Consider the following 24,195-nt stretch of genomic DNA (forward strand, 5'->3'; position numbering starts at 1 on the left):
CCACCAGAGGGCGCTGTTACTCAACACATCTTTCACTCCCATTGGATTTCCAGTAATTCTAATAGGATAAAGCAGGAGACCGTGTTCGTGCAAGGATTATCCAGCATGTTTGGTGTAAAGTAGGTTTACTGCTAAGAATGAGCGAATGCTTGGCGTGTCGTTCAGCCGCAAAAAAACAACAAAAAGATTTTTTTTTCCACCCTTGGCTAAAATATAAAATGTTTAACAAATTCAGCTTGGTTTGGTGGTTTATTAGTTGTAGAATTTGTGCTTGAGAAACGATCTTTTGGTGAACTCTATAGTGTAAGACTCGGGGAAGTGAGACGTGCCGAGGCCGTCCTGACTCTCCTTCTTCATGCAGCGTCAACGGTAATTCCAATGGATCAGGAAGCGCCTGTCAACGGGCACAAAGATCGTCTAGGCAATGACAGAGCGCTCGCTTGCTCTTCGCTTTCGTCGAATGCTTAATCTCTCAGAGCAGAGTGGACATTGTTTTGTTTTTTTTTTTACACATGGTTGCAAAACATGGAAGCAGTAAGAGAGCTATAAATTTAGCTGTGATAATACCGCGTTCATATGTCATATCATATTGGCTAAAACATACCTTTTCCATGTATATATTGTGATATGGAAAAATCCATGCAGCAGAGTCTCATCCAAATAAAGGGTCAGTTTCTGTTTCATAAGTTTGCAGTTTTGCACATAAATCAACGTGATAAACTAAAGAAACTCTCAGAAAAGAGTTTACAGCAGTGACAGCACAACATTAATGCTTGAGAACATCCAGGGATCATCAGTGAATGTGATAAACAACAAGTAAAACATCATCAACAGTTTTTAAAGGAGGAGTAATCATTAGATGACTCATCATAAACGTGTAACAATAATGCTGTGTCATTTATATAAAATTGAATATAGTGAATATAGTGAGTCTGAAAATATTGGACTTTTTTATTTGGACTTTGATTTTTTTGATTAAAATCCTCACCCTCAACTGGATCACGGAAAAGGGGAACATGCGCACGGGACAGTCATCCACCTTTTCCCAGTATAGACGATCTTTCTGTGAGGCTGTAGTATCTGCGTTGAAGAAAAGCTCCTCTCCCACTGGCTGCTATGACCTAGCCACCGGACGGCACTTTCTGTTTTCAGGACTGACCGCTGCGTCTGAAATAGTTTCGTAGCGTTTTGGGCAATCACACATTCAACACACAGTCGTTTATGGTTGCATTGCCGCGACTTTTTAATCGTAGCTGCTGGCCCCTGAGGCTAGCTGGCTAGCAGAGCAGTGACAGAGTGGAGCCAGCTGGTCGGACAGAGGTACAGTAACGTTAGCAAACAAGCTAATTAGCCAGAAAGACTCAGCCTGGATTACTGTCTCTAATAAAGGAGAGCGTAAGTCTGCGGCTTTACTACACTGCGGCAAAATGAAGATAACTGTGGATTTCGAGGAATGTTTGAAGGACTCCCCACGATTCAGGTGAGTGATGACTGCTACGCTTTTTTTCTGGTTAGTAGTTATTCATTAATCGCTAGGAAAAGTATCCAGCTAGGTGCCTGCTAACCTACGTTAATCAGTAGTAACTAGCTAGCTGTTTGCTGCCTGCCACTTTTCTATTTATGTCTCCAAGAAAACTGAGGCCAGCAGGGGAGTCTGCCCGATGGGGTAGGAAAACAAACATAAACTCACTGACCAGTGTGGTGGGCACATATGAGCAGCAGCAAGCGATTCCAATGCCTGTTTCTGAACATAAATTATGTAAAGGTGGGAATACATATTAAAAATGAATGCAAGAAGTCACAGTCTGTGCCAGTAGCCTTCATTTGGCGTTGTTCAAAATTTCAAGTATGCAGTACTAGGCTGCATGGGACTGAGTGACTGCTTTACTCTTTCTTGTGTGCAGTACATCACAATGAAACTTACCAAACTTTCCCAGTTAAATGAAATGAAATACTCTTGTCAGCTTGTTGCAGACAGACTGTATGTAATAGTTATTTTCATGTAGAATTAAATGTGACAGGCAATAAATTGTTTGGCCCATAACTACTGCAGTGTCACTTCTGGCATGATCACACCCAAATTTTTTTTCTTTTCAGGTCTGCAAGTCTAAATTTTGTGTAAAATGCGATGTTTGCTCTCAACTTCCTCTTCAGTTGCTTTGCATTTTCCAGCATTTTGAGAAAGCGCCTCCCTCCTTCCTCCCTTGGCCCCCGCTCCCTTTGCTGCTGCTGCAACATCCTCTCTTGCAAAAACAAGAAACAGATGTTAGAAAGTAGTTTTCTAAAGAATGGAAGTTTTTTGTTTTCATCAGAGTATTTCCTTTACGATCACCTTCTGCAGTTTGAATGAAGAGAAACTTTCCAGTCATCTCCATTGTTTGAGCTATCACTCAAGTGACAATACACCTGTGTCTGCATTGGATATGAGGATCTCAGTCATTACTGTTTGGGGATTTTGAGTCTGATTGGTTCAGTATTTCTTATTATTTCTTGGCAGTTCGTTTGTGGACATTTCTAGTAGCAACCTGCTAACCTAGCCTGTGAACTCTTTCTTCCCTTCTTTGCATCATCATCACTGTCATCATACACTTGATAAACACTATACACCTGATTGATTCCTTAGAATAGAGAGTGCTGAGTCACTGCAGACTGTGTGTCTGTGATGTTCATTTTATCAGCTAGGAATAGCCAAACAGCGGACGTAGGCTGTGATAAACATGCATTGTTTTTCTGAATCTGTGAGTCTTCAAATGAAGTATATGAGAAATAAATAAATAGTAAGCCAACAGCGGCAAGCTCCAAAATCTCTATTAAACTGTGGAAACTGCTAAACCTCCACTTGACTTTGTAGACTGAACAGCCAAGTCAGCTAATTTATTTCTGTGACTAGAAGGAAGGCTGCAGCAAAAATGAAGTGTTAGGACAAAGAGGTTACATCATAATTCAGTCACTCTCATTGGTTCTTGCAGTTTGATGACCTTGCTTTACTTCAGTGTAGCTCCACCTGTTCAGCCTGAGAAGATATAAGGTATTAGTACATAAACCAGTCTGCTGTATCACAGGTCTTATCACAAAATGCGTCATTTTGCCAAACCAGTCACACCACAGGTCTGTCTGTTATTTTTACCAGTGTTTTCCCTTGTGTCTCTAAGGTTTTAAAAAGAGTTTTGCCCCACCAAATATCAAAATTGTTGACAATCTCCAGTTTCTGTCAGTCTCATAAAAAGCCACTTGCTGTGATGCTCTGCAGCGAGGTCTCTGTTTAATCGTATATCCCAGTCTATATTTTTAGTGACCTTTGTCCTTTAGGAGAGTCGTGTCTTATAAGTTTACTGATTGCATGTCTACCAAAGGTTCATCCTGAGGGGTTGGGGCCGAGCTCTTATTTTTTTCCATCCCCCACTCGTTATGTTTGGCCAGAGAAGAGGACAGAGCGGGAGAGAAAGAGAGAATGGATGAAAACATGGAATATACAGCAGTATGGGGCAGCTCTCGCTTGCTCAACATCTGTTTCCATTTTGGTGTTTGCTTTCAACTTTCTGCCAGAGAATATGGAGCCCCCAAATGTGGAGAGGGTTGTTTTCAAGTGGTAATTTGGCACACCCCATGTATTTTTTTTTTTTTTCTGCTCTCATCCTCATTTTAGTTGGGAAGCTGTCTTTGGTCATAAACCATGCTTTCAGCCCAGAGGAGAGATCTACTAGTGCAAAAATTATGTATTTTTGGCAGTAAACCCTAGTAGCCTAGTTTTCCACTTGAGAATAGACATTAGACTCAGCCTTTCCTGGCTCCTCTTCAAGTATGGGAGTTGAAAATTCCCCGTGGGGAACTGAGGATTATTTCCCCACATGTATAAGAGCAAATGTTTTGCATAATTTAATATCCTTCTGTGTCCTGCAAGGTCCCAAAGAGGGCTAAAATTTGCTATGTATTTTTCATGTTAAGTTAACAGTATGTTGTTTTTATGCGTAGTTTAAGAACAATAATGATGACTGTTGTTTTAGCTTCATTTTCATCCAGTTCAGCAAAATGTTGAATTCTAAACGGTGCACACAAGAAAAAAATAATACTAAGAGATTAGAAAATAGACCCCCAAAAGACCAGGGTGGCAATGTTTTTATACCTAGTAGACATAAACTGGACAGAAGTGAGTTAATTACTATAACCAGCTGCAACCTTTTTCTTTGTCCTCAGTCTCTTCACAGTCGTGATAACATTACGGCTTGCTCCTGATCAGTTTCACTGATTCTAAGCTTGGCCTAGTGCCATGATATGAAGTCACTGGTCGACCAGCTCCGGTTCCAGTTTCCCCTGAGTCATTGACAGCAGCTGTAGAGGCAGCAGATCACTGGTAGTCTTCTCTGATACAGAATCAGAGTCTGATGAGGAGCGTTCACAATGCGATTCACCCTGATTAGCTTCCCCTGGGAGTCCAGCTGCAGGCTTGTTAGCTTGCCCGGCTTGTTGCAGTTTGATTTAATGGAGCTGAGGGCCGTTTCCTTGTAATGGTTATTAATTAAGGCAATTAACAGCTAATGAAATCTGCTGTAACAGTACTGTTAGACACAGTTGTATTTCAGTAAGTTTGTGAAAATATAAAATAACAGCATTATGATATGTGTAAACTTCCAAGTGTACCATTATTATTTTTTTTTTATTAGCTTTTTTATTAGCTCAGAGTATTCTCCGAAGTTATTTATAGTAGAAGTGAAACACTCAGTTAATCGATTAGTCAACTAATTTAACTATTTTGATAACCAATTAATTATGTAAATTTTCAAGTAAAAACACGAACGTTTTTCAAGTCCACTTTTTCAAATTTAAACATTTTGTAAACTTTGTCTCTCAATTTTAAATTGTTGGTTAGACAAAACAAGATATCTCAAGAAGACTTAGAAGGCTTCTGCTTCTCTGTCTTTATTGGTGGATCACCAACCAACTTCAAAGGTGTATACCACCACCTCCTGTATCAGAGTGTGTAATTGCTGTCAAAGTCAATGAATCAATGAAAGCAATTTGATACAATATTAATGGACTTTATTTTTCAGCTATCAGCCAGTTGCTGATAAAATAAATTTTGTCATTATCGGATTGATAATTGCATGGTGCATTTGAAGACATCCCTTTTGGAAATTTTCATCTAAATGTTCCCTCATCACGACAACAGGCTGAATTTCCCCAGAGCCTATGTAACTGTTTATCTTTGAGGAATGACCTCATCTTGTTGATGATGTCCAAGCTCGTGCGTCTAATGGTGGGTTTTACCACAGTGGGACCCCCCCCCCCTCAAATCACCACTCCTCCACTCTCTAACAATTACAGGATCTACGTCACAGCATTGAAGTTCACCCCATTCTTCGCATTTCCATCCACAGTGACAGTTTTAAAATGTTGACTTGTTTTCCACCACTACCACTGTCATTTTTCTCCAGTGGAATAAACTTTACTCATTTTCACTGGTCGACTTTCATGGCAGACGTAAAAATGTAAATGAAACACAGAAAAGGCAAAAGCCTTGTGTGATCTTTGTACACAAAAACACTGTTGATTGTAGAAGCACCAGGGAAAAGACAAGATGACAAAATGCTACCAGACTCTATACAAAATATAATTAGAAAACATCAAAGTAAGTTGTAATGCAGAGCTTTTAAGCTGTCAGACATATCTGAATTGGATTAGTTATAGTCATTTTGAAGTAAGCCTGCTTTGGGCTAACTGTGAAGTTGCAGTTGTATTATGTAGGAACACATAAATATAAGACTGTGTTGGCAGATACTTTAAAATTACTCAGTTTGGGACCAGGGACAATTTTTATTATCATGTTAAGGCTGCAACTAACAATTATCCACAATCATTATCCATTTATCTGCCCATCATTATTCTGATGAATCAATGTTTGTTTTATAAGTTGTCAGATACTTGTGAATATCCTTAATCCTTAAGCCCAAAGTGACATCTTCATATTATAATAAAACCCAAAGATATTTAGTGTACTTAATACTTTATACTCTTTTTTTTAGGTTTTTTTACACATGTATTTTCTGTCTGGTTAAGTAATCATTTGCTCACCTAACTGTTTCAGCTGTTCAGACTTCCTGTAAAGCCTGCCAATCTCCAACATCTGTATTAGGAAATGCAGTATCTTCCATTGAGGAGGGAAGTGAAAATATGTGAAGAGCAAATAGCCTTTGAGTGTTGGCTTAAGTTTTTTGAAGTGCAGCGGTCTGTGCCACGCAAGACTCTATTATTTTGGCAGCATGGACCTGTTCAACAACCTCACTCCTGTGTGCAGAGTGCATACAGCCTGCTGGCTTGCTGCCAACAGCCTCAGAGAGCTGGAGAGGCTTCGCTCTTTTGTTTTGGATCATGGTCACTGAATCACTGCAAAAGAATGAGGTGTCTCCATTTTTACAGGAGATGCTACAGTATGTAGTCATAGCTCTGACTAACAGGTAGCATAGGAAGGATTTCAAACTTTGTCTGTTTCTGTTGTTGTTTATTATGGTTGGTTGTTGGCCGACCTTTAGTCATTTGCTGTCAAAATAACACCATTTTATGTAGATGTTTACTCGAAGTAGCTATAATAAGTACACAGATTTTAGTGGATTCCTGGGCAACCCAGTCAGTGTTGGTGCCATGTTTACTCGTCACAGTTTAAGGTAGCATTATGCACTGATCTGCAGTATGCATAGATCATGCTGTGCTATGAAAGTATTTAATAGTATTTAAGTATTTTTATTTTCATGATATATCGTTTTGTCCTTAAAATGGCAAAGAAATGTGGAAAATGTTCATCACAATTTCCCAGATCCTTAAGTGACGTCTTCTTTTGTCCAGCCAGCAGTCCAAAACACAAAGCCTCCTCACTTACTAACTCTGTCTGTAACAAAGAGCTGCAGGTCTGTCTGCAACATCCAGAGGGTTGTGCAGAGGTTTGGGTGTGTTTATTTGTGTTTTAGAACGCAACTGCTGTGAAACAATGAAAAAATAATGTTTTATTTCACTGATTCACTGCTGCTCTCTCTCTCTCTCCCAAATTATATATAGTAATGCAAATAAGGCATAATGACAGCTTCAGAGTTCTAGTATTAATGTTATATTTTCACTCATCAAAATACCATCTGCTGATTACAGTGCACAGATCAGAAGTAACAGAATTCAAATCTTAGATATCACAATAATTGATACAATGCGAGCAGGTGGCTCCTCTTCTAGACGTACAGTATTGTGGACCTCTGTCTGGCATATGTAGATCAGTGTCTCTTTGCGTGATCTCGGTCGACTTAAAGGGAAATTGGACCCAAACATTTCCTCAGTGATGCTGAATTGGCCTCTTTTTTACTGATGTGGTTTACAAGGCGGGCTTTTTTTTCCCCTCTCTTCATGGGCTGTAGTCTCCTTCATACCACACGTCTCTCTTTATTTAGCCCCAGCTTCACCCTCACACCCAAACAGCACTTAAACCAGGATGTCTTAGTTCCTTAATTTATATTGTTCCATTTGGTGAAAAGGCTAGTAATCATATGTTGCTGTTTCTTTTTACTTTTCTACCAGTATTTACTTCTGCCACCCCAGCTTCGTCACGGAGCAATAGTCCTCTCTGAGCTTTAAAGGTCAACAAGTGTGGTGGATATGATTTCTCTGTGGCGCTGAATGAGTAAAACCAGACACTGTGTAGTCACAGCAAATCTACTTGAAGCTGCCTACGTGAACTCTCGTTGCTCACTGACATGAAAACGTGACTACACAATTTAGAAGTATTTCATCAACAGTCTCCTTAAAGTTGGGCAAAACAAGCAATTTAAAGGCATCAGTTTGGGCTGTGAGAAAATGTCATGGTCACTATAGAAAAATGTATCAATCAGTCAATAAGATACTTGTAATAGGCAGATTAAAACTGTACATTAAAAAAAGTATGTATGATATTTGTGTCCAAAATGTAGTGGAGTGAAAGTATAAAGCAGAAGAAAATTGAAATATGCAAGTACCTAAAAATTGTATTCAAACGCAGTAGCCTACTAGCAGATGTACAGTATATCGGTTCCAAACATCAACTGTTGCTCTCCTTGATTACTTATTATCAATAGTGATATTGGCCCCTGAAAAAACAAATTGTATTGGTCAGTTCACACTCCCTACAAGATGCACTAATGATGCTGCTGTCCCTTGAAATGAAATGAGGCTCCAAATGGCCAGATATTATGTCTGCGGTTGCTTTATTGGAATTCACTTCAGTGAGATGAGATTGTCTACTGATAACATCCTCACCACATAAAGCCCTCCTTACTTGTCTGCCCCTGCTGCCTACGATATCAGATGTGTGGCCAGAATCTCGTTGCGCTGAGAGCAGACACCTGCATCATCCTGGAGGTGTGCTTATCACCCCAGACTACTTTATCGCTCTGTGTGTACTGCTGAGAAATGCAGGCATATTGATGCCAGGGAAATATTACTGCAAACTTGTGTTTCCCCCCGTTCAGTCTTGTCATGCTTTGTTTAGTAGAGTTATAATTGATTTGTTTTCTCAAAAGCTGGGAAACATATGAAATATATGAAATACATGTTTATTTTCTAAGGCTTTCAAAAGTTTGAAAGTGCAAAGATGATCTCTGACTGATCAGGAGCATGAAGATGATCTATCATGGCCATCAGCAGTGTATGTATATGCTTACAGATATCTTTGGATAACAGCATTCGCAAAATGTTACGTCCTCTAATTTTCTTTGTTTCAAATAATTACTAGTTTATAAACCCGAGCAAATCACAGGGCTCTTGGCTAGTTCATGCTTCAAGGCTCGGTGGAAGAGGTGTCATCTGTCTATTCTGGTGTTCTTGCGTCAATCCTCTTAACTTCTGCATACCTCAAAGCATGGGAAGTACTATGGGTATAATAAACTCTTCACCCACTCCAGCTGTAAAGAAAATGGCCCTACTGATGTTATATTTGCTCTTTGAACCCAGTTTCCCCCAGGGATAAATAAAGTATTCTGATTCTGATTGTTTAAGCGGTGCACGGAGGCCCTGCAGTACCAACCTTATTCTTTGAAATCTCAAGTGCTTCGTGATCCAACGCCACTCACTTAAATGTCTATTTTTCTGGACATATGGAAAGAAATCTTAATAATTATGACCCTAAATGGGAGTACTTGTCATATTATGAATTTTGCTCACCGATAACAACACTACCAGGATCCTTGGATGACAGTTGGAAACCATTCACAAAAACCAACTACTCAGCAGGGTGCAGGGCAGCTACTGAAGAGTGTTAGTCGGTAGTCGTTATATTAGTATCAGTCGAATTGTTTCTCTGAATTCTCTCGCTTTGTGCTCTTTTCCTCTTGCGTGTAGGTGATTTGTGCTGTGGTTTTCTTTAAATGGATATTTGGCAGTGTTTTTACAGCGTCTGTGTCTTCTCATATTTCACACTGGAAAAGAAGTGTTTGTGTGTCTGTATTAAAATTAAAAGTCTGTCTCGCGTTCTCTCAAAGCTTCTTCTTCTGCTCATTATCCAGACTCAGGCTGGACATACTCCAAGGTCAGAGCTGTGAGGCAATGGCCCAGATTTTCATTTTGCCAGAGCCCCTCCTTTTCTTCTCCTCTGTCAACAGTTTCACAAGTTCACTGCGCAGGCTCAAGTTACAAGATTAGAAGGAAATAGTCGTGTTCTTGCGGTTACATAGATTGCCAGAAAACGACTGGCTGACGGGACTGAGTTTCTTCAAAACCACTACTTTTTCAGGGAAAGATGACTGAGTTTGCCTGACCTTTTTTTTACAGGCCATCCTGCCTTCGATTGAGCATGTGTTCTGCTGTACGCCCCTGAGCAGGTACACCTGAGCAAATGAGGTCAAGTGCTTTGACAAAGTGACAGGCATTGTTGAGGGACTGAAGAGCATTTCTAAATGAGGGAGCTTACATCATGTATGTATGCCAGTCCCATGGTCCAATTATTCAATTACTGAAGGTATTATTGTGGAGGTTTTTGTAAGGGGACAATAACCACACAATCCCCTCATCGTTTTTCTTTAAGATGCCCAAATCTTTAAGGGAAGACTAATCTGGGACATGCTACTCTGTGAATGCTTTGGTCCTTCCCTCTGGTTGTTAGTAGTGTTGGTGAGTCCAAAGATTGTATTCACCACTTTGTGCCAGCAAAATGCCCAGTGTATAAATATAGAAAAATATAAGAAGAGGCCAAATCCTCTTTAAGTCAGACAGCAGTCTTTTCTGCAGAACAGTCATGAGTCTTGGTGATTCATCAAAGAAATGGACTTTGCCTGTAGCAACTGACAAAGGCAAACAGGGTCGGTAACATGCTCTTTGGCTTTTGACGAGGATTAATGTGTCCGTGAGAGGGGGAAGCTCTTTATTGCTTTTGACCCTGTTTTGCCCCCCTAAGTCCTAAATTCATTCCACTTCGTTTGGTTTGTTAACAAAGTCTCATAAAAATGAACATTACAGTGATACAGCAGTGACACTATTCCTGTGTTGCAAGTCCTTTCCCTTAGATGAGGTTTGATTGTACAGAAGATATAACTAATTGATTAAATTGATGCCAGTTGAAGACTCTGTTTGATGTACTGTTCAAAGTATATGAGAAGAGTAAAGTTTCTTTTGCCATGCAGTAAAATCCTTTATGCGGTGTGTGGCACTGACCATATGGGGCTGAACTGGGCTCTTGTCAGTTAATGATTTGTTTTGGCATCCCGTTTCAGCCTGCCCATGCTTTTCTCATTTATTATTTATTTATATAGCTGTAGCACCAAGTTATTTCCTTCTCCTGGTGGCGTAGCAAGCAACTGAACATCATAGATGCGCTTCAGCTGTGAATAGAATTAACCAGTCAGCCAAGTTTGAGCTCAGGTTCAGCAGCGGAGCACCACTCCTGAAGGTAGTGGGGCTTAGTCTTGTGGTCATGAACTTAAGAAGGGCAGATTTTTGGCAACATTAAGGCCAGACTGTCATGCAGCCAGAACCTGTTTTTTTACCATTCAGCCTCCTGTCTCCTTTTTTCTTGGTATAGATATTAATGTTGGAGATCTTTAATTTGTGCTCGGATAGATCGGTAATCTGCAGTTGGGGTGTATCCAAGTGGACAAAGCAGTAATTCACATTAAAAACTACTTCATGTAAAAGATATTAACCTCCGAGCTCTGTTAAGCTGTGAAGCTGTGTGTTGAAATAGACAATTGTTCAGGTTGATTTACGGTAAACAGAGTGATCACTTATACAATCAATACTTTGTTACCCAGGACTCTCATATGGATGCCAATACAATTCCTATATGCAGTGAAAACAATTCTGGACGTATATGTAGGAATTCTTGATCTCACCACCTCTTGTCAAAAACCTTTAGCTAGATCATTCACCCTCTTGTTTTTCCCCTGACAGTGACCAGATGTTGGCAGCTGTCAGTGTGTCATCATACAGTAGAACAAACAGCTGGACAGGGTTTGGGGAATGCCACACGCTGCTACTGTGCGGTGTCACTCTTAATCCTTTTGCTTAAACTGACACGGGACGCACGCACACACTCTCTAGCGCTCACAGTGCTGCACAATATCTTGCGAGTTTTAAATCAACGTCCTTGTCCTTGGCGATTTACTCTGAGAGCAACAGCATAATTAGCCTCAAATCTAGATGTATTTTGTAAGAAATTAATAGAAAGGGATATAGTGCTTCAACTGCACTGATTGATGTCAACAATTTCCATTGTGTGGAGTGTGAACTAGCCTAAAATATGAGCAGACACCTTAGAAAAATAGTACAGTGTCATATGTTTAGTTAACATTTTGATCTTGCAGAGGTGTCTTTTACGGTTTTGTTTTTTTAGACCATGATCGATGATCACTGCGATATTATGTTGAACTTTATGAATGTGACCCAATGGGTTTTTTTTAAGTTGTAAAATTAGCACAAACATACCTTAATTTGGATGAACTTGCCAACATAAATAAAAGATAGAACTTTTTTCTATAGTGAATGATGAACACAGATGAACACAAACTCCCCAAGGATGTGATGTTACATGTGTCTTCATCACATGTAACATCGCAGTAACATGTTAAATTGCACAGATTATTATCAGAAAATAAACAGAGCTTAATTAACCAAGGCAATGTTGGGAAGAGGTCTTTCATTTTCCCCTTCCCTTGTCTTGGCACTCACATGCTCGTAGGCTGTTGATCCTGTGGAGAACCAAGCTGTGCTTTGTCACGTTTTAAAGGGCAGAATGCCAGACCTGACTCTAGCCCTTGTGGCATTACTCAAAATGGCAGCTCTCAGTTTGGCTGCCCCTAATGGTGTAGGTTTCTGCATGTGTTCCCGTCAGTACTGTAGGAGTGTATAATCTCATGTAATACAACTGTAGTTTTTAGAGGCATTTGTATAATATGGGCTTTATGGTGATATTAACCTTGAGTTGCTCCTTTATTTAAAAATGGTCAAGCTTTTGTAATAAGGTGTGGCAGTCAAACAAACATCGGCCCCATAATTTTGGAGCAGGATCAGAAGTGTCAGGTGAGGTAGTTTAGAGGTAATGTCACGCACTGTTTGTTGCTTCTATTTAAGGTCAAAATAATTGTCATGTGGCACATTAAATGTCTTCCCTTGTTTAGGAAGTGTAAGCTGACGTTTTGTGTTGTTTCTTAGAGAATTTTTACTTTATTAATCTGGCAAATGAACACACAGTTCATGTTCTTTGAAGATTTCCCTGCAGCGTGTTGTTTATTTTCTTTTCACCATCTCAGTCATCTTCAATGCCTTTCTGTGTCTGTGAAGTAGATAGTATTGAGTCATAGTTACACTCGATTTCAAATGCTTTTTTATTTTTTCCCCCATAGAGCCACCATAGAGGAAGTGGAGGGGGATGTGTGTGAGCTGGAATCCAAGCTCGACAAAGTGAGTACCACCCATGGAAAACATTGCTTAATTGTTCATTTGTTCTGCTGTGTGAACTGGTCGTTTCAGGGGCCATCCTGTAAGTGGAAGGTTGCAGGTTTGTCCCTGGGCTTGTCTCCAGTATATCTCCTGGCAGATTGCCTATGAGCAGGAGTGTAATATAGACACCGCTCACCTGGCTTGCACTTTGATGAAATATGTGCATGTGTGTGTGTTTCAAAAGAATTAGACACCCATTACACCCATTGCAAATCGTGACTCACTCAAGTTGAAGCAGATCACACCTCTCTTCATTACCAACACAGTGGGAAATTGACACCAGCTGTAAGCCAAATGGTGGTTTACCTGTTGCTGATTAACTCTCTGAGCTTTTTTTGCCCTGTAGCTGTAATCTGTAATCATTTTTGTCCTAACAATCAATCACATTGTTTAGGAAAATCATAAGAATGAATATTGGAATGTGTTTTGGTAATGGTTAGGGCATGGAAACATTTTAATTAATTAATTTGATTCAAACTATGATGGAAAAACAAGAATATAGAATTAGGTTGAAAGCAGTCTTTAGAACATAATGATGATGATCTTCTGTGCTCTCTTCTATCCTATAGCTTGTCATCTATAGTGTGATTTGCTGAATATGAACACTAGTCCTGATTGTGTTTTGGCTTATTTTGGTGATGCTTGACTTTCCAGCTAAGTTTAAGTCTTTTTCATATCAATAAATTTTTACCTTTTGGTATTTTTTTTCTTGTAGCGAATTCAGATTACATGCTCAGCTCACTCACTCTGCTCAAATGAGCTAGACTAATAACCCAGCTGAACAAAACTAGTGTCGATCAGTAGCTTTGTCCTGTCCTGATGGCAAACTAGTCCCTCCTCTCAGCAGATCACCACAGAGCTGAGAGCATTTTCACAAGCTGAGGGCGAGACCTCGAGCTTGAAAGATCCCATTTCATTGTTCCTGGACTTACAGTCTTACAGAATACCACCCTCCTTCTTACCCCACCTCTGTGACTCAGCCCCGGCCTTACTTCCCCTCTTGCTGTGGAGAGGAAGGATCTGCTGGAGAGTGGGTGTGTTTTTTGTGCAAGAGTATGGCTGTGATAATGTGTGTGTCTGAGTGTGTACGTGTTGATGCATGGAAAGGGCTAAAAAGTCTAGAGTTCAGATTTTCCTCAGAGTTTCTTACCTGCCAGACATGTACGCACAGCCAGGTTGTCAAAAGTTACCACACTTTTAACTGTGACAGAATTTATTCTGCTATTAAGAGGGCTATTTTTCATTAGAGGCTTTAGGCTATAGCTGTGGCTAGCTCATGTTTATAGCTTCAGGAGGTTTCAGAGATAATAGATTAAATTGAGGTCAGATTTGACTGACCTGTGGTTCAATTATTTTGACATTAAAATTCATTCTGCACAATGTTCACATTTCTTTCTATATACCAAATAATAAATACACTCAGTTCCAGCAAGGTGTAACCTCATGGATCAGTTTTAGTTATTGCTGTTTACAAGTTACAAGTTACAAGTGACATATTTTGTCATTGGAGGGAACTCACTCCAACGAAATTTGTTCTCTGCATTTAACCCACCCAAGTGACGTGCACACACACACAGCAAACCCGGGGCAGTGGGCGACCGCGTGCAGCGCCCGGGGAGCAGTGGGGGTTAGGTACCTTGCTCAAGGGTACCTCAGCCATGGACACCGGGACGGGGAATCGAACCAGCGATCCACCGGTTACGGGTCCGACACCCTAACCGCTGATCCACGACTGCCACTACCTTCTGACCTCTGCTAAGTCAAGACATTACATGACTCAAATAATTTATTTCTTATTTATTTAATTTTATTTCTGACTCAAGTGTCTAATGTACTAGAGCTTTGCTGTATAATACCCAATGTAAATTGACTGAATAAGGCTTTCCTGATTGTGAAACAAGTATTTTGTATTTTATCCACTTTTATTTATTATTTGACTGTTCATTACTTAATTATTTGCTAAGGAAAATGCTTAAAATTAGCACTGTTAGTGGGGGTATTTAGCAGCTTTGGCTGCAGCGGTACATTCAGACTGTGTGTCATCTCTTGTGTGGGAGTGGATGGAGTACAGCCAGTGTTTCTTGTGAGTTTACATAACCTGGAATTATCTTTGCCCCCAATGAGTCAGAAGGGAAAGAAGTGCCTGTTGTTAATTACCAAGAAACTGACTGTGCATCCTGCTTTTCAGCAGTTGTCTCATCCTCTGCAGCACCAACTTCCACCAAATCTACCATCTCTGACTCGATTTAATCTATTCAAACTTCAAGTGTTTTTAAAAATAATAAAGAATATGTAATTACCTGCATCTCTGCAGGTAATTACTGTGTTTCTGAATTTCTCTTTTTCCCCTCTAAACATTTGTCCCTTTCTTTCTGTAGCTGGTGAAGTTGTGTATTGGGATGATTGATGCTGGAAAAGCCTACAATGCAGCCAACAAGCAGTTTGTTAACGGGATTCGGGAGCTAGCCCAGCAGTCCACCAAAGATGAAGTCATTGAGGTAAGCAAAAAATACAACCTGACTTGATCTGACTCGTAGAAAGTCACCAGTGCTATTACAGTTTGTGTTTTTTGTGTGTGGGAGCAGATCTCTTTTGACATTTATTAAAATTATTAAGTGGTTAGAAACGTCAGGTTATTAGATTATAGTGAAATGAAACGAAGAACAGTGTAAAACAATCACAGACCTTTAAAGAGGTCATAAAGAGGTCTGTACTTCTTCTCTGTTTGCACACACACTATCATCTTGACTCTTTTGAGTCTTTTCATCCTTGATGGCATTACCAGATTAAATCTAACTGTAATGTCTAAAACTGAAATGCTACACTGTCCACTGGGTCTTGCCGAGGTCAGATGTTTTTTTTTTGTTTTGTTTTGTTTTCTCTTATGAATTTTGCATGGCGAGGCAAGCACTTCCTGTCTGCCTTTGTGTATCTCACTCATTGCCTCTCCCTTGGGTTTGAAGTTCAGCCAATGCATGTATTTGGAGGGAGTAACTCTAGCCAAAAGAATTCTTTCCCAAAATGTTATTGTGTCTCCAAAACGATGGTCAGTCTCGCCCTACCTGTGTGATTGAAGAGTTTGTGTCTGTGATGTAGTGTGCAGAAGAAATTTGCATTTCATCCCATTTTATCCCATATTTGTGGAACTTGTGGAACTTTGTTTGTTCTGTGTGAATATTTGTGTGTTATTGTTAAAAGAATGTATGCTGATGGTTTTTTTCTCTCTCTCTCTCTGTTTGTCTGTCTTCTTTTCTCTTCACAGTCCAGTCTCACAAAGTTTGCTGAGAGCCTGCAGGAGATGATCAACTATCACACGGTACACTGTCACTGTCATGTGAAACCGGATGCATTGTCTTGCTTTTCTCTTTTTCTGCTCCCTTTACAGTTGGGTGATGACAAAACTCAGCTGGGCTCATGGTCTGGAACAGCTCTTTAACTGTCAGGGGTTTTTTTTTTTGGTTTTTTTTTTCACTGCTGGGAATCATTGCACCAGACTACAAGAGAGAGGAAATGGGTCTAAAGGAGGAGGGCCACTGTTTGGACAAAAGGAAGAGGAAAGCGTTCAAGAAACATATTTAGCAATCATATCAGGGTGCCTTGGAGCAAGACATTTGTACTTCAGCTGCGCTCCAGGGGCTATTTAGGAGTGGAAAGAGGGTATAATAGGGTGGGATTTAATATCACTGTATAAACATGAAGCAGGCTGTTGCTGAAAATGTGCCTGTCTGCTCACTAAACTCCCCTCTATAAAAAGTGGGTAAAAGGAAACCTTTTGGGTCAGATGCAAAAAAAAAGAAAAAATATTGAAACGTTACTCAAATGTCAACATAGCGTTGGAATTTTATGGAGGAATAAAACCCAAGTCACTTCTTCCCATAGCTTTTTACTTAACTATGGTATAGAGGGAGGATTTCCCTGTCTCATAAATTCTGTTCCTCTTTGTCCCATGTTGTGGAGTTTTTATTTTTTGGAATTAATCATGTGTTATTCAGGTACACATGGTGAATTTTTTTATTAAATTTTTTTTTTTTTACAGCATCTAATGCACCCGTCTCTATGTATACCACTAGATCCTGCACACAATAATTAAACATGACACCTATCAGTTGCTTTCTCCTGTCTTGTCCCAGGCTGTCCTCTCCTGTAGGACATGTCTTATTATGTTTGCTCCCAGAGTTCCCTTGTTCGCCTCCTCGGTTGTCAGTCTCTGATAGGCACAACGCTGACATTTAGAGACGGAGACACACATTTCTGTTCATCCTCTCATTAAAAATCGCACAGGGTGAGCTAGAGGCTTTTGCTTTACAGTAAAAGTTACTTTCTTGATCTCCCTTGTCATGTCTTATTTCCATTAGCACTGCATGACATGTTCAAAGTGAGTTCCCGGCCAGCGTAACACTGTCTGAGACATGATAGAACAACTTTGCCGGGGGTGCTGCTACTGGGAATTGAACCGGTGCGATCTTCGAGGAACTGTGCTACCTGTGCATCTCTGAAATGATTTGTTTAGACCATGAACTTTAAAAGCTTAAATGTTAATGAATTGTGCTGTTAAGTGTCCCAGAATGCATGACAACATATCTGTCCCTGGCGTGTTGAAATTGGGTTGCAGACACTATTGTTATTAATTACACCTGCCCTTTATCATCGATGGCATGTTTAAAAGACTTATTCTGTGCCCCCTTAATGGATACTGTTGCTGCAAGCACCAATACCATTTTTGAGTTCAGTAATCATAACACGGGCAGATTAATCTTATTCTAATGTAATCTTGCTAATGTTTTTGTCATGAACCTCATGTTTTGAAACAGTTTTCCCCGTTTTGTTCAGGTTTGGTAGAATGTGCTTTTAATCGGTCTTGCTTCCCACTTGAAGCCAGACTATAACTTCCCCACGTTGAATGAAATACCGTGTATGTCTTCTTACCTAGTGTGTCCCACAAAGCTGCAGGTTGGACAGTCCACAATGACTCAACAGCAGAGTCTGTTTCATTCTATTAGCTTCCTTCACTAGACCCCTAAAGCCTTCAGGAGCCACATGGCAGGCCTGCGACTGTGACTCAACAGTGGAAACTGTGGTCAGGTCAGCTGACTGTCAGATATGTTTTTGCCACTCAGCGATCTTTCAGCACATGATCCACTCAAGCACAGAGCTCAATCTGTTTGTCACTGGTAGCCTCTCCCAGCCACACTGCTCGTATTGTCTCATCCAGCCATGAAGCTGCAGTGAAGCTCGCTTTAGAGACAAGCATTTTGTCAGGCCTTGGATCACTTTAAGCATGCATGCAGGTTAATGGGGGTATGACTCATTACCAGGAACAAGCAAATCACGTCATTTCTCGTGTTTATGCCTTTATGAGGGGAGTTTACAAAGTCAGCTTGTTTGTTTAAATTTAGCTGCTTAATTGCACCCTGTGATGTTAACAAAAATCCTCCTAAACAGAGGTGCCGAATGCTGAACTAGCAAAACATTCTGTGGCCTAGAAAACGACTGCATTTATCAACTTTTTGTTGCTTTTATGTAAAAGCGCCTAAAGATATTTAATACTGGAATTGTTCAACTAACTAGAGAGATTTTGCCGAACAGAAAGGAGCCTTTACTCTTTCTTTGTTTCTTCACAGATATTATTCGATCAGGCCCAGAGATCAATCAAGACCCAGCTTCAAACATTTGTCAAAGAGTGAGTATTAATTGAATAAAGACTGATAAAACTGGTTGTGTCTCTGAGCGATTTGAGCGCTTGAATAATGGCCTAAATCTGCTATCTGTTTCATCTCTCTTTGTGGATAAGACGCAGCATATGTACATTTTGCTCACGTTTATATCCAGATCAATGTTCCACGCTGGTGGAACAGTGTAATGGATTTTGAACTCCGAAAGCCGACTCTTGAAATTCTGAATTTAAAGCAGAAGCTGGAGGGATACACATATATCATGTATTATATAGGATCAGGCTCCAGACAGGGCATGCAAGGACATTACATTAGTATATATTACATTTCTAATCAAATCAAGACCTTATATCTCCCCTTTTATGACCTCCTGTTACAGCACTGAATTGTAGGCTGCTTTTTTAAGTGCAGAAAGCACAAGTGCAGGAAACATTGGGGCCCTCTGTTTTTTTTTTTTTATAAGGATTAGCAGTTTTTGCCCCAGGCATACCAAGGCTAAACACTCACATCAGCAGCACCCATACTTCTCAGAGAAAGCTCAGAAACGTGTTCCATAATAATTACTTGCTAGCTTGCAGCACTCGAATATTAATCTCACATTGACAAAGCACACCAAAGTACAAATATGTGGGTACAGAAACTGAGTACGTTTTGATCCTCATCAAGATAAGTGGCACTGCCCAGTTGCTTACACAAGCACAGCTCAAGATGACAGTCATATAGTGTTAGCATATAATTCTTTGTTTAAACCTTCTTGGATTTCCAGCAGACCAAGATTTATGAAATCACCTTTGACCTTCCTGTTGCCTTTCCAGGGCTGTGTTGTTTCATATCCAAAGATAACTTTGCTTTTGTTAACATTTAACCTTTCCCCTCATAAGCGTGTTGACAACAAGGGGCATGTCTTTTTTGACCTTGGACATCGAGTTTGTCAAATCCATCCCTAAATTGTGAAATAAAACCGTTGTACTACTTTCTGTATTTCTTGCACCAACTAAGGGTATTTTCACCCAGCTTACATAACAAGATGTATCTTTATTGCTCAAGATTTTTGTTCAACAGCAAAAACTAATTTGTAAAACCTTTATTCTCTCATCCTAATGAATGCAGTAGCAGGCTTTTCCTCAACTTGATTTCCCATTTCCCACTTCCAAATGCTAATAAACATTTGTACGGTAAGCATAGAAATGAATGTGTCTGTATTTGTAAACCTCTGTCCCCTCCTTTCCTTTGTCAGTGACCTACGCAAGTTCAAAGAAGCCAAGAAGCAATTTGACAAAGTGAGCGAGGAAAAGGAGGCGGCGCTCATCAAGAATGCCCAGGCTCCCCGCAACAAACAGCACGAGGTGGAGGAGGCCACCAACATCCTCACTGCCACACGCAAGTGCTTCCGACACATCGTCCTCGACTATGTCTTACAGGTACATCAACTCACTCGTGGCTTTCGTGTGTAGTGCTCCCCAAGTGACAGATAATGAACAAAAAAAAGAAGTCAGGCTGTACTTCAAGGGAGCTGTGTTAGAAGCCCAGAAGTGGTGGACTAGCAACACATTTCAAGTAGCAGTGACATGACTGTGTATTTCTGTAAACTTGCATTTAAAATGAAAGAGAAATGAGAGAAAATCTCTGTTAAGGCTCATTTTAGTCCACATTGCACATTTTGCAGCATGTGATACAATAGATTTGTTTCTCTAAAGTCGCACAGTTTACAACAGAACTATACAGTAGATTGCTGACATGCACCTTTGAAAAGACAAGCTTAAAAACAAGCTCAGCTGCACACCGTCTTGTAGCATGTTTCTCTGTGCCCCTAGCCAACATTCATTTGGATATGAAACTTAGTACGCTGAGTCAGGTTAACGAAAATGCTGACGTGGCACAGAGAAGAATGAGCAACAGCTGTGTTTAATTCTGTTACATCCAAAGCGAAGCTCATCCACTTGTCATGTTCCCGTCCACCACATCAGGGCGGATTTGGCTCAGAGGGAGGGAAGGGAGGAGAACAGATGCATCGTCAGGACACAGACGGAAGCAGTTGAATTAGTCGTAGCAACGTCAACAGTGTCTAGCTGAAGAAGAAGAAGATAAAATGAAGTACGCTGTGGCTTTTGACTTTTTCTTGGAGTGAACAGTGACTTGACAGTACATACTGGCATACTACATCTATACACACTTGCATAGATAGATTAATAACCTGTCAGATACATTAATGATTAAATGGATAAGATGCTACACAGATAGATAGAAAGCGGATGGATAGAGAGTTTTACCCACTGATGAAATGATCGCAGAATGTTCTTGTGACCAGTGAGCCATCATGTTTTTTGAAGCACTGTACTGGAGAAATGCTTCATATTTTTAGGTATTGTGAGAACTAGCAGAAGAGGAAGAAAGCAGTAGGAGGAAGTACATGAGGAAATAGATGATCTTTTTTAAAAGCTGCGCAGATGTCTTGTACACTGACCTTTCGCAGTAAAAACTGCTCATGTGTTATTGAATACATCAGCTGGTCTCTTTTTTGGCCGCTGTAGCGTAGATGAATGCTTCATGCTTTCTGATAGTGCAGCTGCCAGCCCTGTTATTGAATCTCACTCCAAAGGAACAGACAATGCTGTATGGGCACAGTTTGCTCCCAAATTAGATGAGAAACCCAAAAAGCATGTTTGAAAATAGGTTTGGCAGTCTGCTCCAGTGGCCCACTGCATAATAACGCTCTCATAAAACGAAGGCTCGCTCTGAGAAATTAGTTGCGTTTTTATCTTGCCTGTTACTCTGCTTATAGGAAATCTATAAGCCCAACAGCCAGCACAGCTGATTTAAATGGGCCTCCTTGAAAGTTTCACATTTGGGAAGTTCTGTCAGCACTTTTAAAGCGCTGCTAACTTCTGCAGCTGCGCTTGCAGGAAACATTTGAGGCAGATTTTAGATTGTTTTTGTGGCATTTTTGCTTAATTATACAGTGCACAGTTCACAGTGACATGCAAGATGGGAGAGGGAGAGGAAAATATATGACGGAGATTGCAAACCAGACGTACATTCATGACAGTTTAAGAATGGAGCATGTCTCTCTTACCCTGCTGTGCCACGTAGAGCTGGATCATTAAATACTGAAAGAACAGCATGTAAATGTAATGAGATGGAAATATAAAACACATATTATCACACCTGTCATACAAACCAGTGAAGTACAGTTAACACTTCATGGTTATAAACAGGAACTGTATGTCTTCAAAACTTAACAAACCTGAAATTTCCCACGCCTGAGTAGTCTAGTAACTTTGTGTTTTACAGGCCTGCAAGTGTGGAATTACCACAGCTTACCAACCAATTACCAACCAAATGCTCATAAATTTTGCTTGTGGCAGAGGTGCTACTCCTGTCAAAACTACTAACTGACTATAATTGAAAGAAGTAGGGGACTTGTAAAAGTTGTGATGCACCAGTCTCTGTGGCTTGCAGATGGAAAAATGAGCTCCTTCCCTTGGTGGGAGTTACGCCTGTGTATAAACACAGCAAGCGTCTTTACTGTTGCCAAGGAAAATGGCCTTACAACCTACAGCCAAACAATATTGCTGGCCACTAGGAAGATTTGAATGTGCTCAGTGGTGTCTCTGCTTTCATGACCACAAAAAAGGGAAAACCACTGGGGCCGAGATTATCCATAAGCATGAGCCAGAGTGTCAAAATTCATTTAGACGCTGCCTCGCTTTCTATAGTGGCCAAAAACATTCACTTCACTCAGTCGTCGTCTCTGCTGTCACACAACAGACCTTTAGTTCCTGTCAGTCACAATGAATCCAGCTAATCATCTCCCTCAGTATTTACAGCCTGCTATAACTTACATCCTCTCTGCAACATTAACCTGAGATAACCTCCCAGGCCAGATGAGCAACACAGTAATTAGCTGAAGATGAGGAAGAGTGTGCCACACACACACACACACAGATGCAGCAGAGTAATGTGAATGATGGGTGAGACAGGCCACAACCGCATCCCGGCCTAGGTTAAACATGAGACATGGAGCTCCCCCCGGTGTCACTACAGGGTACTGCACCCAGCAGTGCTTTGGGCAATGGTGTGATTTTTAGACTTCAGTTCAGCCAATTTCACGCTTGTCTGCTTTCTTTCATTTGCCTTTTTCTTAAGTAGTTCTTTTTCTTTCATCTCCAGTATCCTACCTCATTTCCCCTTCTGCCTTTTTACTCTTTCTATCTTTTTACTCTTTTTTTATACCCCCCCGCCACTTTATGTCTCTCTGTGCATTTTATTTTCTTACATATTATATTATCTCTATAGATTTTGTTTTGTTTTATAGTTTAGTGTTTGCTGCTTGCCTCTTGTGTTTGAGTTTTCCTTATCACGTTCCTTATTTTAGTATTACTGAAAATCATCAGTGACAAAAAGCTGTTTCTTTCATTGCAGATCAATGTGCTACAGTCCAAGAGAAGATCGGAAATCCTGAAATCAGTAAGTATAGCCTGCTTGTCTCACGTGAAGTGATCTCTCCAGCAGCCCTACTGGCTCTCTGAATGTTCACTGTCTTTTCCACAGATGTTGTCCTTCATGTACGCCCACCTGACGTTTTTCCACCAAGGATATGACCTCTTCAGTGAACTACAGCCTCTAATGAAACTGCTTGGAGGACAGGTACAGACAGTATTGTACACACACAAAGCAGTATCTGTGTGCATCAAGACATTCTCCAGTGACCTCAGCACAAAGCTTCAACAGCTGTTAAAGAGTGCTCCGTTTTCTCAGTGGCAATAGACTTATGAATAGACTGGATTTATGCAATTTAAGACTTGGCGTTAAGTCTTTGAATGCAAAACTTAAAATCTGACAAAGCTAGCAGGTAACCTGGTGAACAAACTGACATACAGAAATTGACAAAAATAACCAGCAAAATTTAAAGTCTCCTTCCTTAACAGATGATTCGTCTCTCAACTCATTGCAAAAAGCCGTCAAAATTACATCATAGGGGTTGTGTCATTTTTAAACTTTTGTTATTCAGTATTGCCCATTAGTCGTTTTAGTTACATCACATATGTTGATATATTAATGCCATTTTATTACATTACCCAGAAATATGTTAGAGGTTTTATTACGTTTTTTAACTATGCAGGTTTTTTCTTATAATTTTGAAAATTTATGTCGTATCCACTTTAATATTCATTTGTTTTTGGCGGGAGCTGAACTCTGCTTTAACTTTGTCAGCGAAGAATTTAATTTAGATGACTCGCAATTTATGTTTGACTTCTTTCCTTTAATTTTAATTTAATACTCAAAAACAAACACTTAGCCCATCCTGGACAGCACTTGCAGTATTATTAGAACCCACAGTATAAACTCCTGTAACATAAGCAAACAGTAACCTATTTTTGGCAGAGAGCGGAATAAATTATAGCTAAGTTTACATACCAGTGCAGCATCACACTATTGAGGAGGTTATTGTTTGACGAGCTAAACGGTGTTCCTGTTCAGCGGTACATTTAGAGTTTGGGGGGCGTGTTTCAGGTGATGTCTCAGGATGAAAGTTTTGCGTTATGTTGGCATCATTAGGGCGCAGTACAGCTACACTTTGACC

The 24,195-nt window shown here is 40.2% G+C and overlaps 1 protein-coding gene across 2 annotated transcripts in view; it reads left to right on the plus strand.

The window, feature by feature from the left end:
• The first annotated feature begins 1,039 nt into the window (after window positions 1–1,039).
• The window catches only part of LOC124060140 (arf-GAP with coiled-coil, ANK repeat and PH domain-containing protein 2-like), a 47,952-nt gene continuing 24,796 nt past the window's right edge, over window positions 1,040–24,195 (plus strand). Inside the window, exons 1-8 of one of the 2 annotated variants that reach the window (XM_046390724.1) lie at window positions 1,040–1,480; window positions 12,843–12,900; window positions 15,318–15,437; window positions 16,202–16,255; window positions 18,561–18,619; window positions 19,849–20,032; window positions 23,034–23,078; window positions 23,163–23,258. In XM_046390724.1, the coding sequence (XP_046246680.1) occupies window positions 1,428–1,480; window positions 12,843–12,900; window positions 15,318–15,437; window positions 16,202–16,255; window positions 18,561–18,619; window positions 19,849–20,032; window positions 23,034–23,078; window positions 23,163–23,258 (669 nt within the window). In that variant the 5' untranslated portion in view covers window positions 1,040–1,427. The remainder of the gene's footprint in view (window positions 1,481–12,842; window positions 12,901–15,317; window positions 15,438–16,201; window positions 16,256–18,560; window positions 18,620–19,848; window positions 20,033–23,033; window positions 23,079–23,162; window positions 23,259–24,195) is intronic. The other variant, XM_046390725.1, reaches the window with a different exon arrangement.

This window comes from Scatophagus argus, chromosome 6 (genome assembly GCF_020382885.2).
Source record: "Scatophagus argus isolate fScaArg1 chromosome 6, fScaArg1.pri, whole genome shotgun sequence".
In the NCBI taxonomy this organism is placed as follows: Eukaryota; Metazoa; Chordata; class Actinopteri; family Scatophagidae; genus Scatophagus; species Scatophagus argus.